This window comes from Podarcis cretensis, assembly GCF_951804945.1.
Source record: "Podarcis cretensis genome assembly, chromosome: 6".
NCBI lineage: Eukaryota > Metazoa > Chordata > Lepidosauria > Squamata > Lacertidae > Podarcis > Podarcis cretensis.
Window position 1 is genome coordinate 33,332,924 of NC_137175.1, and position 16,239 is coordinate 33,349,162.

Here is a 16,239-nt window from a genome sequence, read left to right on the forward strand (position 1 = left end):
TTTTCCTCCTGGTCTTGCAGATCCAGAACTCTTCTCTGTCCAGGTCTAATATTAAAGTAATATATCCACTGTGGCAGCTTTCTTTGCATTGAAAAGCAAGGTGTTTTTCCCCTCCATTTGGGGAGATAAACCTTGAACGACCTTGAACAACTGACCCTCCAAGTGAAACCCAACCTACCATAGGTCACAGTGCTCTCATGCAAGAGCACTATATGCTCCCCATGTTTATTGGTGACGGTGATGGGTGCCATTGGAATTTCCACCTTGGGCTCCCAAAATCCTTGCACCAGCATTAGAGTGGAAACCTCCAGCTTAACCCCTAACAGATGGGCAGGAGATATTGAAGGATGCAGTTTCTTTTACTCATCGACAGCCCAGCTAAGGAGGAAGAAAGGTTGCTAGGGGGTGCAGATCTCACAGAGTCTATAAATGCTCTTGGACTCTGCCAAGGAGAATCTTGGCAGGAATGTGAGGGATGAGTTTCACTTCATGGCCTATAAAGCCATTTGGGATCCTCTGGGGTGAGAACTGCTGGAATGCACAGGATTCAAGTTATCACCCAGCCTGTAAATCTTTGGGATCCCAAGGGAAATGGGGTGCTATATAGCTTGGGAGGTTAGTCCATAAACCCTTTTAAGTATCTGGCTGGGAGTGGAAGTGCCTTGCTGTGTGAGGTTTACTTTAAATTTTCACAGCTTGTGAGGCCCCGAAGGATCTTGCAAAAGGGAACTTGACTTCCCAGACAGACAGTGTGTGTTTCATGGGGAAATTTAAGGCTAAGCTTTCCAGTTAATATTTTCATGCTGTTCATTATTTGCCTGCATATTAGCAGCTCAGTTTGTTATTTCTCCTTGGTATAGGCAGTGAATCTCTACCTGTCCCAGACTTTCCAACTGCTGATATATGTGGAATACCTCACAGACTCATAAAACATGAAAGCACAAAACTGAGTTTATTGGAAACTGTCATTAGTATTTATTTTGTTATTATTGATTATAATAATTTATTAACTCATTAGAAAGATGTATAAATGCTGAAATCACAAACAAAAATGAGTAACATAGTTCTAATAAAAAGAAGGAAACATTCAATATTGCTCAGAAGTGAACTTGTTTTGAGAAAGCCTTTTATGTTATGTACTGAAGTTCTCACCCTGGGCCAGCAGGGGGATACTGTAGATAGTTATGCAAATGAAGGATTGAAAGTGACGTTCAGTGATTGGATAGTTTGTATGCAAATGAAGGATTGAAAGTGACGTTCAGTGATTGGATAGTTTTAGAAAGTTGTTACAGTAACAAGGTACTGGAGCTCTATATAAGCAGGGTGACTGAGGCCTTCTGCTCAGTTCAATTCTGGCCTCAGAATAAAGAAGAACTGTTTGAAGAATCACTGTGTCGTCTGATATGTTCGCCCACAACTTAACATTTTAACAACAAAAGGTTTTAGCATTTCACCAAATGTATACGACGCTGTCATCTAAAAACATATAAAGCAGTTATAACCGGACGTCAAGTAACAATTGTGGAAGGATGTATTCTTAATTGCCTGCATAGGCCTGGTGGAATAAAAGTTTCCAGCAGCTATTTAAAAGTTGGCACAGAGCGTGTCCGCTGAATCTCATTGACAAAGCACTCCACAGGACTGAGCTGATGTTTCTTGTTGTCAAATGAGCCTCACCAACTCATCCTGTAGATGACCTTAATGATCGAGCGGGGATATAAGGGTTCTTAGCATCCTATGTTTGTAGACCAGGGCTGGCCCACCCATGAGGCAAGCTGAGGCAGCCATCTCAGGTGGCAGGATCCACAGGGCTGCAGATCCAGCCTCCACAGAATGCATCATGCCCCACCATTGTGTTCCTACGGTGGCCGACCAGATTCTTATGGGAAGCTACAAGCAATAGTACTCAAAAGCTTCCGATACTGGAGATGGCATATAGCCAGTCTGAATAGCCACAGATAGTCTTGTCCTCCCTGAATTTGTCTAATACTGGTTTGAAGCCGTATAAATTGGTGGCTATTACCCTTATGACTTGGTAGTTTTAATAATAATCATCTCTGGTGTTACCGCTACCCCATCCTCATCTGCTCTGTGGGTAGGGAGCTCAAGGAACTTGCAATGTACACATGTGTCTTATCCCCGCACTGAAGGGTCTCTCTCACTGTATCCTCTCCAGTAGGGCTAATTTTGTCTGACATGTTTGAGTTTGTAGGGTGCTGTGTGGTTTTTGAACCTACCAGTGAAATGCACAAATCCGTCAAGGTCTGCAAAGTGAGAGCACGAAAGGAGAGAGTACACCCTCACCAAGATACCTGATACTGCAAACTCCAGAGTAAACTTAGCATGGCCTTTTGGAAAGTACTCCATGTGGCGAGGCACATAGTAAATTACTGCTTCAAATGCCAACAAATACTTAGGGATTATCAGAACTTATTAAACAAGACTTCCAAACTGATTGGGCAAGAAAGCTTCCAGCCTTAATTATCTCCTGGCAAACCTAAGCAATGGCCGACACAGCCCCCTTATATTCCACTGGGAACAGAGATGATTTATTGTAATCATTCTTCCAACGTGGAAATAGCTACACGTGAATGAGAATTTCACAAAGTCATTGAGAACGCTGCAACGTATTGAGGGATACTAGGATTTGTCATCACTGGGACAGACACAGCAGTCATTCATAACAAGCTCTCCATCAATGCCTAATGAGAAAGTACAGCTTCTGTTTTAGTTGCTTCTGTGTAATTGTGTATGTGTGTCAAGCTTACCTGTCAACTGAAGGCATTCTAAGGCCACCGTAGCCATTAAGTGCAGGTGCAGTTAACATGCACATTTCTTGTTTCGTAAATTGCAGCTTAGGGGAAGCCTAAACAGTCTCAGGACAGGGGTGGTGTGTAAATAGAGGCTTTGCTGAAGTGGTTTTTGTTGGGATCATACCAGGGAGAGAGGCTGCATACACACCTATCCATTTGCGGCATTAAAATTTAGTTTTTCTCAATATGGAATAGTTTGTTCTCATCCCTAGCATGCTGATTTCAATCTGTATTGATTCTGGATCCTGCTATCCAAAAGGATGTATACGGCTACTTGATATGTATTTCAAAATCCTTCCCGATTAGGATATCCATGTCTTTTCCTCCTGCAAATGCCCCAGGTGAGTGAAGAAGGAAGTGGCGGTTGTGATCTTGGTGCATGTGAACTTCTATTTTGTAAACTGCTTTTGAGGTTTATTTCTACAATCAAGCGGTATGTAAATTTTATGAAATTAAATAAATAAACATGTCCCTTCACATGTGGAGTAATGCTGAATCGATTTGCAATCAGCTCTTATTTTCAGAATGGAACTAGCTTTTCAAGAAGTGTTTTTCAGGGGCAGAAAATATGCAATAGATCAGGACTGCACTACATAGGAAAAACAAGTACTCAGTCTCTAATATTTTGGAATAAAATGTCACACGTAAAAAAATCAGACAAACTCCTCATTCTCCGTGAACCTGAGGCTGCTCAGGTTTCCTTTTGCCTGCAATTTACATAACAACAAACAAGGAAGCAATTAGAATCATGCCTAGTTTGGCCCTGAGAAACTGAATAGCTACTAGTATATTTCAGCTGGAAAAATCTGCATTTTGGGGAGGGGTGAGATACTGTGTAATAATAATACAAGCAAACAACTGTTATGACATCTCAAGAGGGAAATGGTCTAATAATAATTGTCTACTAACCCCTTGTTTCCATTACATAAGCACACCAGTTTCCCTTTGGAAAATGTCAGAGTGATGTTGCCGTTGCTAAAGAAATCTTCTTTTGAATTATCTTCCATGTGGGGTAGAGAAATGCTACTCATGGTGGCTTTAGGTAGAAGAAGAGTTTGGATTTGATATCCCGCTTTATCACTACCCGATAAAGCGGCTAACATTCTCCTTTCCCTTCCTCCCCTACAACAAACACTCTGTGAGGTGAGTGGGGCTGAGAGACTTCAGAGAAGTGTGACTGGCCCAAGGTCACCCAGCAGCTGCATGTGGAGGAGCAGGGAAGCGAGCCCCGTTCACCAGATTACGAGTCTACCGCTCTTAACCACTACACCATACTGGCTCTCTGGTAGGAGGAAGAAGGGCAGGTAACAGATTCCTCATCAAGGTGAGACAGGGTCTGGGGAATTAAACTCTTACCTTTTGCGCGCTACATTTCAACTACACAGAAGCTTTGAGGGTTCAATACACAAACACACACCTCCATCCAGGCACATAAGAGGCACCATCGGACTTTAAGGGCATTTATAGCCAAGCAAAAGCACTCAAGGATGTGGAGCAGGAGCAGTTAGAGTAGGGCCTGGGGAGAGGGAGAATAGTCTCTAGGAAGAGTCTCAAGGGCAATCAGCCCTCAGACTTGAGGTTCCTCACCTGTGTTGTACAACCTCTGGAAAGAGGGCCTCCACAACCAGCTCCATCAGCATTGCTTTCCTTACATCGTCAGATAATAAAAGTACACAGGCACCACCTCAGGTATGAAGCTCTTCCAAAGGCTGTGTTTTGCTTCAGGATGGTCTAACACAGCAAAGAATCCCTTTGTGCTGTTCCTGCCAGGAGGGCCGAGGGTGCCTGTTGAGGTATATGGATATTGGCTGATATGAAGTTTCTTTGTTGTTATCCTGACACCTAGTGGTAGAGAAAAAATCTGCAACAAATCAATTCACTAAGTTAACTTTCAGATCATGCCTGCTTACTGGATGTTCATCCTTACCTGTTTGCACAAAGGCTGCAGGGAGACAGGTTAGATGACATTGAGGTTAGCTGAATTAAGCATTCGTTCTGGTTTCTTTGTGGGAAGTTTACAGAATGTCATGATACCCATACTTTCTAGTGCATTTCCATATCTTTTGCAGGGAATGGGGAGGATGCAGGTTTGTTGCACAAGAGCACCAAACCTACTTTAATCAGTTCTGGCTTGGGGGGGGGGGGAAAGCCCTGACTAAGAATAAATAGGTGCTGGCGTTTGAGCACCTCTTGAGTTTGCGAGGCTAAATCCAAGAGTATAAACCTTCCTACGAAAAGTAACAGAAATAATTGACCAGAAACAAGCAAGTGGCAGATGAGCCACTTTGTTGTTGTTTAGTCGTTTAGTCGTGTCCGACTCTTCGTGACCCCATGGACCAGAGAACGCCAGGCACTCCTGTCCTCCACTGCCCCCCGCAGCTTGGTCAGACTCATGCTGGTAACCTCGAAAACACTATCCAACCATCTCGTCCTCTGTCGCCCCCTTCTCCTTGTGCCCTCCATCTTTCCCAACATCAGGGTCTTCTCCAGGGAGTCTTCTCTTCTCATGAGGTGGCCAAAGTACTGGAGCCTCAGCTTCACAATCTGTCCTTCCAGTGAGCACTCAGGGCTGATTTCCTTCAGAATGGAGAGGTTTGATCTTCTTGCAGTCCATGGGACTCTCAAGAGTCTCCTCCAGCCCCATAATTCAAAAGCATCAATTCTTCGGCGATCAGCCTTCTTTATGGTCCAGCTCTCACTTCCATACATCACTACTGGGAAAACCATAGCTTTAACTATACGGACCTTTGTTGGCAAGGTGATGTCTCTACTTCTCAAGATGCTGTCTAGGCCTGTCATTGCCCTTCTCCCAAGAAGCAGGCGTCTTTTAATTTCGTGGCTGCTGTCACCATCTGCAGTGATCATGGAGCCCAAGAAAGTAAAATCTCTCACTGCCTCCATTTCTTCCCCTTCTATTTGCCAGGAGGTGATGGGACCAGTAGCCATGATCTTCGTTTTTTTGATGTTGAGCTTCAGACCATATTTTGCACTCTCCTCTTTCACCCTCAATAAAAGGTTCTTTAATTCCTCCTCACTTTCTGCCATCAAGGTTGTGTCATCTGCATATCTGAGGTTGTTGATATTTCTTCCGGCAATCTTAATTCCGGCTAGGGATTCATCCAGCCCAGCCTTTCGCATGATGAATTCTGCATATAAGTTAAATAAGCAGGGAGACAAATTGCAGCCTTGTCGTACTCCTTTCCCAATTTTGAACCAGTCAGTTGTTCCATATCCAGTTCTAACTGTAGCTTCTTGTCCCACATAGAGATTTCTCAGGAGATAGATGAGGTGATCAGGCACTCCCATTTCTTTAAGAACTTGCCATAGTTTGCCATGGTCGACACAGTCAAAGGCTTTTGCGTAGTCAATGAAGCGGAAGTAAATGTCTTTCTGGAACTCTCTAGCTTTCTCCATAATCCAGTGCATGTTTGCAATTTGGTCTCTGGTTCCTCTGCCTCTTCTAAATCCAGCTTGCACTTCTGGGAGTTCTCGGTCCACATACTGCTTGAGCCTTCCTTGTAGAATTTTAAGCATAACCTTGCTAGCGTGAGAAATTAGTGCAATTGTGCGATAGTTGGAGCATTCTTTGGCACTGCCCTTCTTTGGGATTGGGATGTAGACTGATCTTCTCCAATCTTCTGGCCACTGCTGAGTTTTCCAAACTTGCTGGCATATTGAGTGTAGCACCTTAACAGCATCATCTTTTAAAATTTTAAATAGTTCAGCTGGAATACCATCACTTCCACTGGCCTTGTTATTTGCAGTGCTTTCTAAGGCCCATTTGACTTCACTCTCCAGGATGTCTGGCTCAAGGTCAGCAACCACACTACCTGGGGTATATGAGACATCCGTTTCTTTCTGGTATAATTCCTCTGTGTATTCTTGCCACCTCTTCTTGATGTCTTCTGCTTCTGTTAGGTCCTTTCCACTTTTGTCCTTTATTATGGAAATCTTTGTACGAAATGTTCCTTTCATATCTCCAATTTTCTTGAACAGATCTCTGGTTCTTCCCATTCTATTGCTTTCCTCTATTTCTTTGCATTGCTTGTTTAAGAAGGTCTTCTTGTCTCTCCTTGCTATTCTTTGGAAATCTGCATTCAATTTCCTGTATGTTTCACGATCTCCCTTGCATTTTGCTTGCCTTCTCTCCCCCGCTATTTGTAAGGCCTCATTGGACAGCCACTTTGCTTTCTTGCATTTCCTTTTCATTGGGATGGTTTTCGTTGCTGCCTCCTGTATAATGTTACGAGCCTCCATCCATAGTTCTTCAGGCACTCTGTCCACCAAATCTAAATCCTTAAACCTGTTCCTCACTTCCACTGTGTATTCATAAGGGATTTGACTTAGATTGTATCTTACCGGCCCAGTGGTTTTTCCTACTTTCTTCTGTTTAAGCTTGAATTTTGCTATAAGAAGCTGATGATCTGAGCCACAGTCAGCTCCAGGTCTTGTTTTTGCTGACTGTATAGAGCTTCTCCATCTTTGGCTGCAGAGAATATAATCAATCTGATTTCGATGCTGCCCATCTGGTGATGTCCATGTGTAGAGTCGTCTCTTGTGTTGTTGGAAAAGCGTGTTTGTGATGACCAGCTTGTTCTCTTGACAGAACTCTATTAGCCTTTGCCCTGCTTCGTTTTGATCTCCAAGGCCAAACTTGCCAGTTGTTCCTTTTATCTCTTGACTCCCTACTTTAGCATTCCAATCCCCTATAATGAGAAGAACATCCTTCTTTGGTGTCACTTCTATAAGGTGTTGTAAGTCTTCATAGAACTGGTCAATTTCAGTTTCTTCAGCACCAGTAGTTGGTGCATAAACTTGGATTACTGTGATGTTAAAAGGTCTGCCTTGGATTCGTATCGAGATCATTCTATCATTTTTGAGATTGCATCCCAGTACAGCTTTTGCCACTCTTTTGTTGACTATGAGGGCCACTCCATTTCTTTTACGGGTTTCTTGCCCACAGTAGTAGATATGATGGTCATCCGAACTGAATTCACCCATTCCCGTCCATTTTAGTTCACTGATGCCCAGGATGTCAATATTTATTCTTGCCATCTCATTTTTGACCACCTCCAACTTACCCATGTTCATGGTTCTTACATTCCAGGTTCCTATGCAATATTTTTCTTTACAGCATTGGACTTTCCTTTCGCTTCCAGGCATATCCGCAACTGAGCGTCCTTTCGGCTTTGGCCCAGCCGCTTCATCAGCTCTGGATCTACTTGTACTTGCCCTCTGCTCTTCCCCAGTAGCATGTTGGATGCCTTCCGACCTGAGGGGCTCATCTTCCAGCGTCATAACTTTTATATGCCTGTTGTCTTTGTCCATGGAGTTTTCTTGGCAGGGATACTGGAGTGGCTTGCCGGTTCCTCCTCCAGGTGGATCACGTTTGGTCAAAACTCTCCACTATGACCTGTTCATCTTGGGTGCCCTGCTCGGCATAGTTCATAGCTTCTCTGAGTTCTTCAAGCCCCTTCGCCACGGCAAGGCAGTGATCCATGAAGGGGATGATCCATGAAGATGAGCCACTACTAAATGCAAAATAATGTTGAACTGCTAATATAACCGCAGTTATAATCATACAATTTACTTAGGAGTTGCTGTGAATATCCCCAGAAATACTGACGCGACATATTGGAGCCAATAAAAAAAGCTGGGGATTATTAGGAAAAGTACAGAGACTGCTGTGGAGTGTATAATTAACAGTGCACAATGAGACTTTAATTTATTTTGACATTTATACTCCACTTCAGAGAGTTCAAGGTGGCATACACAGTTTTCCCTCTCCCCATTTTATCTTGATAAAAGATTCCTAAACTGCAGAGTGTTGGGCTGGATAACCCTTCCAACTCTATGATTCTGTGATTAACTTTGTGAGGTAGGTTAGGCTGAAAGATAGTGACTGGCCCAAGGTCATCCAGTAAGCTTTATAACTGAGGGGGAATTGGTACAGTCTTCTCCCAGGTCTTGCGGCAGCATTGTAACCATTACATTACACTGGCTCTCAAATATAGCAGTACCCAGTATAATACAATAAAATGTATAGTGCAGAATGTATAGGAACAACCCAGGCAAAGCTAAGCACTTCTGCTGATTCACTGGGAGATGGAGTGAAGCACTTCAACCATTGTTTCACTTTGGCTTTACTGTCTACAGTTTTAGCACTTAATAATAAGCACCTTAAATACTTATTGCAAGGTAAGTATTAGGGCATAGCCGGGTCCGTTCTTTAACAGGGACCACTTTCCCTACTTTCTCTTTGGGCATTGTAGAATAACTATGACTGAGTATAATTGCTTTACATCACGTATAACATTCCTTAATGTTCCACAGAGCGGGTGCCAGGGTGAGACCATGCATGCACTTTATGGGTGTGAACTTAATGGATGTCAGTTGATAAATTATAGTTTCAAGGACTTTTGAGTGACCCCAAAGCATTCCCAACCTGCCACCTGTTATCTATTTACATAGTCTGAGAGCAAGTTATTTTGTCAGGGAGAGTACAATGTTGACAGAAAATAATTACCCGGCTTCTGCTGATGGGCTCTAGAGAAAATGTCTCCCTTCTGATTGTTTCTTCTGAGAATCAACGGGGAAAGTGACCTTGCTGTATGTTCCGTTGCTTCTTTGGCTACCAGCCCAGTCAGCACAAGAAGTGTCCTATGAGGGGACCATTCTTCCTTTCACACTGTGGGTGGCTGTTATTGTCTCCCCAGAAAGGGAATTCAGGCCAATTTTTCAAACTGAAAACTTCAGCTGTACTGCCCAGATAAAGGGGGTCCTTTTCCAAGGGTAGCAGAGCATAAGAAACGTTAACTCTGTTCATGAGACCAGTCCTATCATTAGGCTAAGTGAGTCAGTTGAATCAGGCAGCAGATTCTGGGGAGCGGCTAGCAGTAGTGAGGTAGTGGAGAACAGATCTGTGTATTGGTTGCCTGGGATAGTGCACTAAACTAGCTTGCTGCCCTCAGGTGTGGTGGAAGATGCTCACCCATCATCTGTCACCAGGGCTGAAGTAAAATTCAACTACCAGTCCGGTTGGCTTAGGTACATGCAATGGAGAGGGGCTGCCATCTTTTCTCTCAATTCGGGCAGCAAAATTACTCTGATTGGTGTCCTTGGACCAAACAGAATTAATTCAGATGCTTTCAACCAATCACACTGCAGCTGCCACAGATCTGTTCTGAGAGAGGAGCTTGGCCAGCACATTAAGGTAAAGAGGTAAAGGACCCCTGGACGGTTAAGTCCCGTCAAAGGCGACTATGGGCTTGTGGCGCTCATCTCACTTTCAGGCTGAGGGAGCTGGCGTTTGTCCATAGACAGCTTTCCGGGTCATGTGGCCAGCATGACTAAACCGCTTCTGGCGCACGGAAACGCCGTTTACCTTTCTGCTGCAGCGGTACCTATTTATCTACTTGCACTGGCGGGCTTTCGAACTGCTAGGTTGGCAGGAGCTGGGACAGAGCAACGGGAGCTCACCCCATTGTAGATATGAACTGCCGACTTTCTGATTGGCAAGTCCAAGAGGCTCAGTGGTTTAGACCACAGAGCCACCCACTGGGAAGCATCAGTTAGATTGTGTTGCTTTGGTTAAAAAGCACGGGAGGCAACTATGACAACAAGATTGTTTGGTTGATATGCTGTGCTGAGAGAAACAGATTTCCTTCCTTGCTGCAGAAATAAACCCACCTTTTCTCTCATATGCTAGCAAATAGCCCTTTTCTTTCTCCACACCACCCTATTCTTTCCCTTTTTCAGCACACAGCCTTGCTCTCTTTCCCATATATCCCTATGTGCACATCTGTGTCAAGTCTTCTCTCCCTATTTTAACTTCTGTATGTCTTGCCCTCTGCCCCACAAGCCTCAGTGGACAGTCACCCCTGAACATTACTAATGCAAAGTCCACACTGGCTGGAACAAACCATAAATAAGAGCATTTATACACATGGCAAATTCAGTCTGTCTAAACCCAGCATTGTAAAGTTTCTTCATTCATTCAGATATATATGTTACATATGTGGCTCCCAGAGTGGAAGATCTCATCCAAGAAGCAAATAATTACAACCAGATTAAAGAGAGTTCGTTATAAAACCACAGCACCAAAACAGACAGAATACGTGGATTAAATAATATTAGACACAGCCCTTCTTTAATGCACCAGAATGCAACAAAACATATTACTTTCATTATCAGTGCGTAATTGGGCATATAACATAAGGCCTTGGCTGGACAGATTTGCAGACTAATCCTATCCCAAATACATGTTTAAAAGACTATCTTCTTGTAAGAGACTGGAATCCTTTGGGAGTTTGCTCTGCTTTATTCTCCCTTAATTTACCAGTTTAACTCCTGAAAGCAGCGCTTTCATCATTGGAAAATTAAGGGAGACACAATAAATTCTGTCTATGAAACCCACATAAAATTGTGCATTTCAAGGGTTACGTTTTCCCAGTGTGTGCACATTGCACTTGCAATTGCAAACTGAGAAACTTACTATTGTGTGTGTTTTCAAGAAGATTGATCTTTTTTTTTACCTTTTGTAGCTGTATTTTTACTGTATTATGTTGTTTATGTAATATTAAGTATTTGTTTTCTGCTTCGCAGACTGTAATTATTTCATGCTTGTATTATTATTACTGTTTTTTAACAGTGTTTTTTTGCAAAACCACCTTGCTCATAGTTTCTTCGCAAGCCTGCGAGTTATTAAGAAACTCTGAACACCGTTGGAAAAACGGTTTAGAAATAATGCCAAGACGAGACAAGCGCACGGTCTCCGGGCAGCAGAAGACACCCACGTGCGCGCGCGCACACGCCGCGTGGCTTTGGACGGCGCCCTTTGCCTACAGGAAGGCCCTGGCCGTCCAACTAACCAATCCGGGCAGGGTCCACCCCACCTCTGCTCAGGTGCTCTCCCTGCGGCCTCCAGGGGATGCTGCTCCCTTGGCTGCTCCGCTCTCGTCCGCTGGGGAGCGACGGGGCGCCGCCTCCCTCTCCGCGCGGCACCGGCTCCTTGCGCGCCTCTCAGGTGTGCGGCGGCTCCGCAGCGGCGGCGCCGAAAGCGAAAGCGCGCCAGGCGGCAGAGGAGGAGGCGGCGGCGCTGGGCAGAAGCTGAGCGCCCGCCGAAGAAGCAGAGGGCGGACCGGCCGGCCGGGGAGTGCGCGCGGCTGCGCGCCATGGCGGGGGAAAGCTTCGTGCGCTTCTTCCGAAACAGCCTGCGCCGGAGGTCGTCCAGGAGAGGTGAGCAGAGCCGCGGCGGCGCCCTTGCCCGGGCTTCCCCACCCGGCGACCCCTGTCCGGCCGCCCGTCAGCCTGGCGCCAGTTCCGGGTCTCCTCGGCGCCTGCCTCCCGCGCGCGTCTTTCAGAGGCAACAGGTCACCCTGGTAGCAGAAAGCAAAGCGCGCGCCCGACCCCCGGGTATCTGCGCGCGCCCCCGCGTGTGAAATACGGGGTGGGGGTCCATTGCCGCTGCCAGCGTGAACTTCGCCGCCCAAGCTTCCAGGAACAGGCCGAGCGAGGCCCGCCCCGGGGGGCAGCCCAGCCAGCGCTGTTCCCGGACGCCTGGAGAATCCCGGGCTGGCGCTCCAGGAGTCGGAAAGTCCCCACGCGTGCTTAGCTCTGGGGAGGGAGAGAGAAAGCGCCGTTTAAGCATACACTGTGTGGGGAAATGGGTGTAACTACCATGGGCATTTCGGGAATGACCCCGGGAAAGAATGGGAATCCCAAGGAAGGGCGATCCCTCGTTGGAGTGCTTTTTTAAACAGACAACATGGAAACGCACAGCTCCCTTATCGACGCATTTGCAGTGTGTTTTCTTTAAAGTCGTCGCTGCTGCTTTCAAGTGTGCGTAGGATTGCAGCCTCAGGCTCGTTTTCACCGTCAGGGGTGTAGACAAAATTACGTAAAATGGGCTAGTTGCTTCTTATTCCCCTGATGCTAATAATGGGATATTAAAATAGGAGGCGGGTGTTTTTTTTTAAGAGCACTACCATGCATGCTTGTGAGGACAGGAATCTAATTATATTTATAATTGGGAGTACCAGAGCAGATGGCTTTTGTTGTTCTGGGTTAATTAAAGCAGAGAACAAAAGCACAGCCTGCCAAGTTATCATTGCAAATGATTTTTAAAGGTAGCCTTTTTAGAATATATACTTCTGGAGGAAGTATTAAGTAATGCAGATTAGTGGTTGTAATACAGAATGTGGATAGAGGATCTCTAAACTGTGTGGTAAGGAGGGATGAATGGATCTGTTAATTTTGGTTTCCCAATCTTAAATTCTCCATCAATTAGCATTTTTTAAAAAAATCAACCAAAGAATAAAATTTGCCAGCATTTTAATGTAAATTTCTCTTAATACACACATTTTTGCAAAGCACTTTCCTCTAATATAATGCTTTTGGGGTTTGCTATTTTCACAAATGCATGCATTTTTATTCAAACTTTACCCTAGACTGATGAGATAAACATTTGAGTACAGAATAAAGAAGAAAGTCAAAACCACAAGGCCACAACTTTTGCTAAAGTTTATTGTGTGGCTGCAAGTTGGCAAATGTCGTTGATTTTTCCAGTTGTTGCATCCATTTTACAATTACACTGTCAGTACTCCAGTTTCATACTCAGAGGCCTGCTATTGACAATTACTTGGCTGGCAAACGTTTTTGTGTGACAAGAGGAACAGAAACATACCTTCCCCGCCACCACATGAAAGATGTTTCATATGAAAATGTGCTTCATGAGAACCTCAAATCACACAGACTTCCAGTAAGGGAAGGGGGGGGTTGCATCTTGCCCCCCTATGTTCAGTGCAGCTGCCAGGTTTATATAAAGAGGACAGAACGTAAGAGTCCTGCTGGATCTGGCCAGTGGCTCATCTGAGAGCCACTGTTAAGAGCGATAGACTTGTAATCTGGGGAACCAGGTTCGCTTTCCCGCTACTCCACATGCAGCTGCTGGGTGACCTTGGGCTAGCCACACTTCTTTGAAGTCTCTCAGCCCCACTCACCTCACAGAGTGTTTGTTTGGGGGAGGAAGGGAAAGGAGAATGTTAGCCGCTTTGAGACTCTTTCAGGTAGTGATAAAGCGAGATATCAAATCCAAACTCCTCTTCTTCTAGCCCAACATCCTGTTCTCACAGTGGCCAGCCAGATGCCTGTGGGAAGCCTGCAAAAGCGTTCTTCCCACCTGCACCTGGCATTACTATCTCCAACCATGGAAGCAGTGCATAGTCACCATGGCTCGTAGCCATTGATAGCCTTACCCTTCATAAGTTTGTCTAAGCCTCTTTTAAAGCCAGTCAAGTTGGTGGTCATTTCTTCCTCCTACAGGAGCAAGTTCCATCGTTTAAAAACAGGCAAGTCCCAATTTACATTCCAAGGCACCACATATTTAAGTGTAATCACATATATTGGAAACACTATTGAAAAAAGCCTGAAAACCTTTGGCTGTACCAATAGTCTTGGATTCCGAGCCCCCTTCAGGTCAGCCAGCACATAGCCAATGGCCAGGGATGATGGGTGCTGTAATAAAACAATACCCGGAACAACACAGATTCCCCATGACTTGTTTGGGGTTTATATTGACATATTTGGCTGGAGAATAATATCTTCTGGATTGGAGCCAACTGAGTTCTACTTTTACTATTAAAAGTAATGGAAATAAGTTAAATTCAGTGGTTCTACTCAGAGTAGACAAGCACCGGCTACAACCCTCTGTCTCCTTGAAGGAAAAAGATGATCACAGCCACATAAAAGATCACAGCTACAAACATTTTGCATCTTTTTAAAGAGGAATAAAATGTCTGTCTTCCAAATTCAGCCACATGCTATGTGCAGAGCTCCATAAAAGCCTTAATGCATGTTTGCAAGCACTTGCAATCATACAGGTACACTCACTGAGAAGTCCATATTGACGGACAACTTGCCACCATGTCATGTATGAAACTATCTCATGCCTGTCCAGACACACCAACCTAGGGTAGCTGGGGGCAAGGGGGCTTAAATGCCACTCAATTTTATGTTCTCTTGTGGTCACAAAGACTCCTTCCCAATCTGCCCCAAGATTTCAAATGCTGTGTGTTAGGCTTATTTCTATAGGGATAAGGTACCGACTTGTCTAAATATCAGCTTAGAAACCAGCTTGGTAAACTCTCCCTGGCAGTTACGCTGGAAGAACAGTAACTCTATTCAGCAGCTGTTCCTTCTGCATACTCACATACATCCCATGCTCAGTAATAGGCACTCATCACCTCATTATCTGCAGAGTCACCTGCCTAAGGCAAACACGGAAAGGGTTCTCCCTACATACCTTCTGCTTAGAGATCTTCACCTTTGCTCCCCAAACTGCCGAATGCACCAATTGGAGCAAGCTGCTTTGCATCTCATGCCATCATAAATGGAGACTAATCCCTAATCCAGCCCTAACCAGATGGGCACTATGAAAATTGGGTGTGTTTTTACCTGCAAATCGGTTCCGTTTATTTTGGCCTCGTGGTGCAGATCCTCTCCATTCCAGCAAAGAGAACCATTCCATTATTAGGAAACTGTGTATAAATAAAGCATTTCTGAGGTTGTTTTGCAAAGGTGTGGTGAGCCCCAGTTGGTGGCTGCTAAATTCATGTAACACTCAAGTGAAGTGTTTTAGCACAGTGTGTAACTTGGCTCTAAACCAGCCGGGATGTTGATGGGGCTGGGGTAGCAAGAAGCACCAGAAGCCCTCTGTTTGTATCACCCCCCCCCCAAAAAAAAAAAAACTTGCTGTGGAAAAGCCCAGTGAATCTATATTGGAAGGCAACCAAACTTTTCCCACATTTTTGGTGGTTCAGGAACTGCAGAGACCAGAAAGCCTTGCAAGCTTACCAAGGGAAGGTGGAGAGAGAACATCTCCTTTGTTGCAGTCTATTTCTCACAGTTACCTTATTACTGAAGCTAATGTTGGGGAGATGGCCCAGTGGTGAAGCAGGATGATTGAGTTGCACCCAGTGGCGCTGTTAGCGTAGGCACCCAGGGCGCCTCAGCAGAACAGGAAGGAGGGCCTCAAAATGCGGCACGGCAGGCTTATTACAAATGGAAGCAAGCAAAGCAATACACATTACCACCATAAAACGGTTAAGTCTAGAATTGTGCCAGTGATGACTCCCTACATAGAAGCGAAATAATTTGGATTTTTAAATTTTTATTTTGATCAGTAGAAGGTCCCCCAAAGGGGAATGTGTGTGACATTCATACGCAATAAATGCACAGTAAAGGTACAGTTCAGGCAGGTCTTAAGAAGCAGGAATAAAACTTTTAAGGGTGTAATATACATCAAGGGAAGGGGGGGGGCACCACAGAAATTTGCCATTGATGGATTTACCCTGGACTAAATGGTGCAGCTGAACCAGGTTGCACAAAAAGGCTCCCACAATAAATGAAATAGATATAAACAATAAAA

At 44.8% G+C, this 16,239-nt stretch overlaps 1 protein-coding gene and 1 long non-coding RNA gene across 3 annotated transcripts in view; one reads left to right on the top strand and one right to left on the bottom strand.

Annotated features, from left to right (window-relative positions):
• Positions 1-991: 991 nt before the first annotated feature.
• LOC307218082 lies at positions 992-5,065 on the bottom strand. Its single transcript, XR_013839747.1, has 3 exons — positions 4,401-5,065; positions 1,424-3,520; positions 992-1,124 (listed from the first exon to the last, which is right to left on the bottom strand). It is a non-coding gene; the product is annotated as an uncharacterized lncRNA (long non-coding RNA).
• Positions 5,066-11,783: 6,718 nt separating this feature from the next.
• The window catches only part of DENND2D (DENN domain containing 2D), a 32,527-nt gene continuing 28,071 nt past the window's right edge, over positions 11,784-16,239 (top strand). Inside the window, exon 1 of one of the 2 annotated variants that reach the window (XM_079979596.1) lies at positions 11,784-12,050. In XM_079979596.1, the coding sequence (XP_079835722.1) occupies positions 11,987-12,050 (64 nt within the window). In that variant the 5' untranslated portion in view covers positions 11,784-11,986. The remainder of the gene's footprint in view (positions 12,051-16,239) is intronic. The other variant, XM_079979595.1, reaches the window with a different exon arrangement.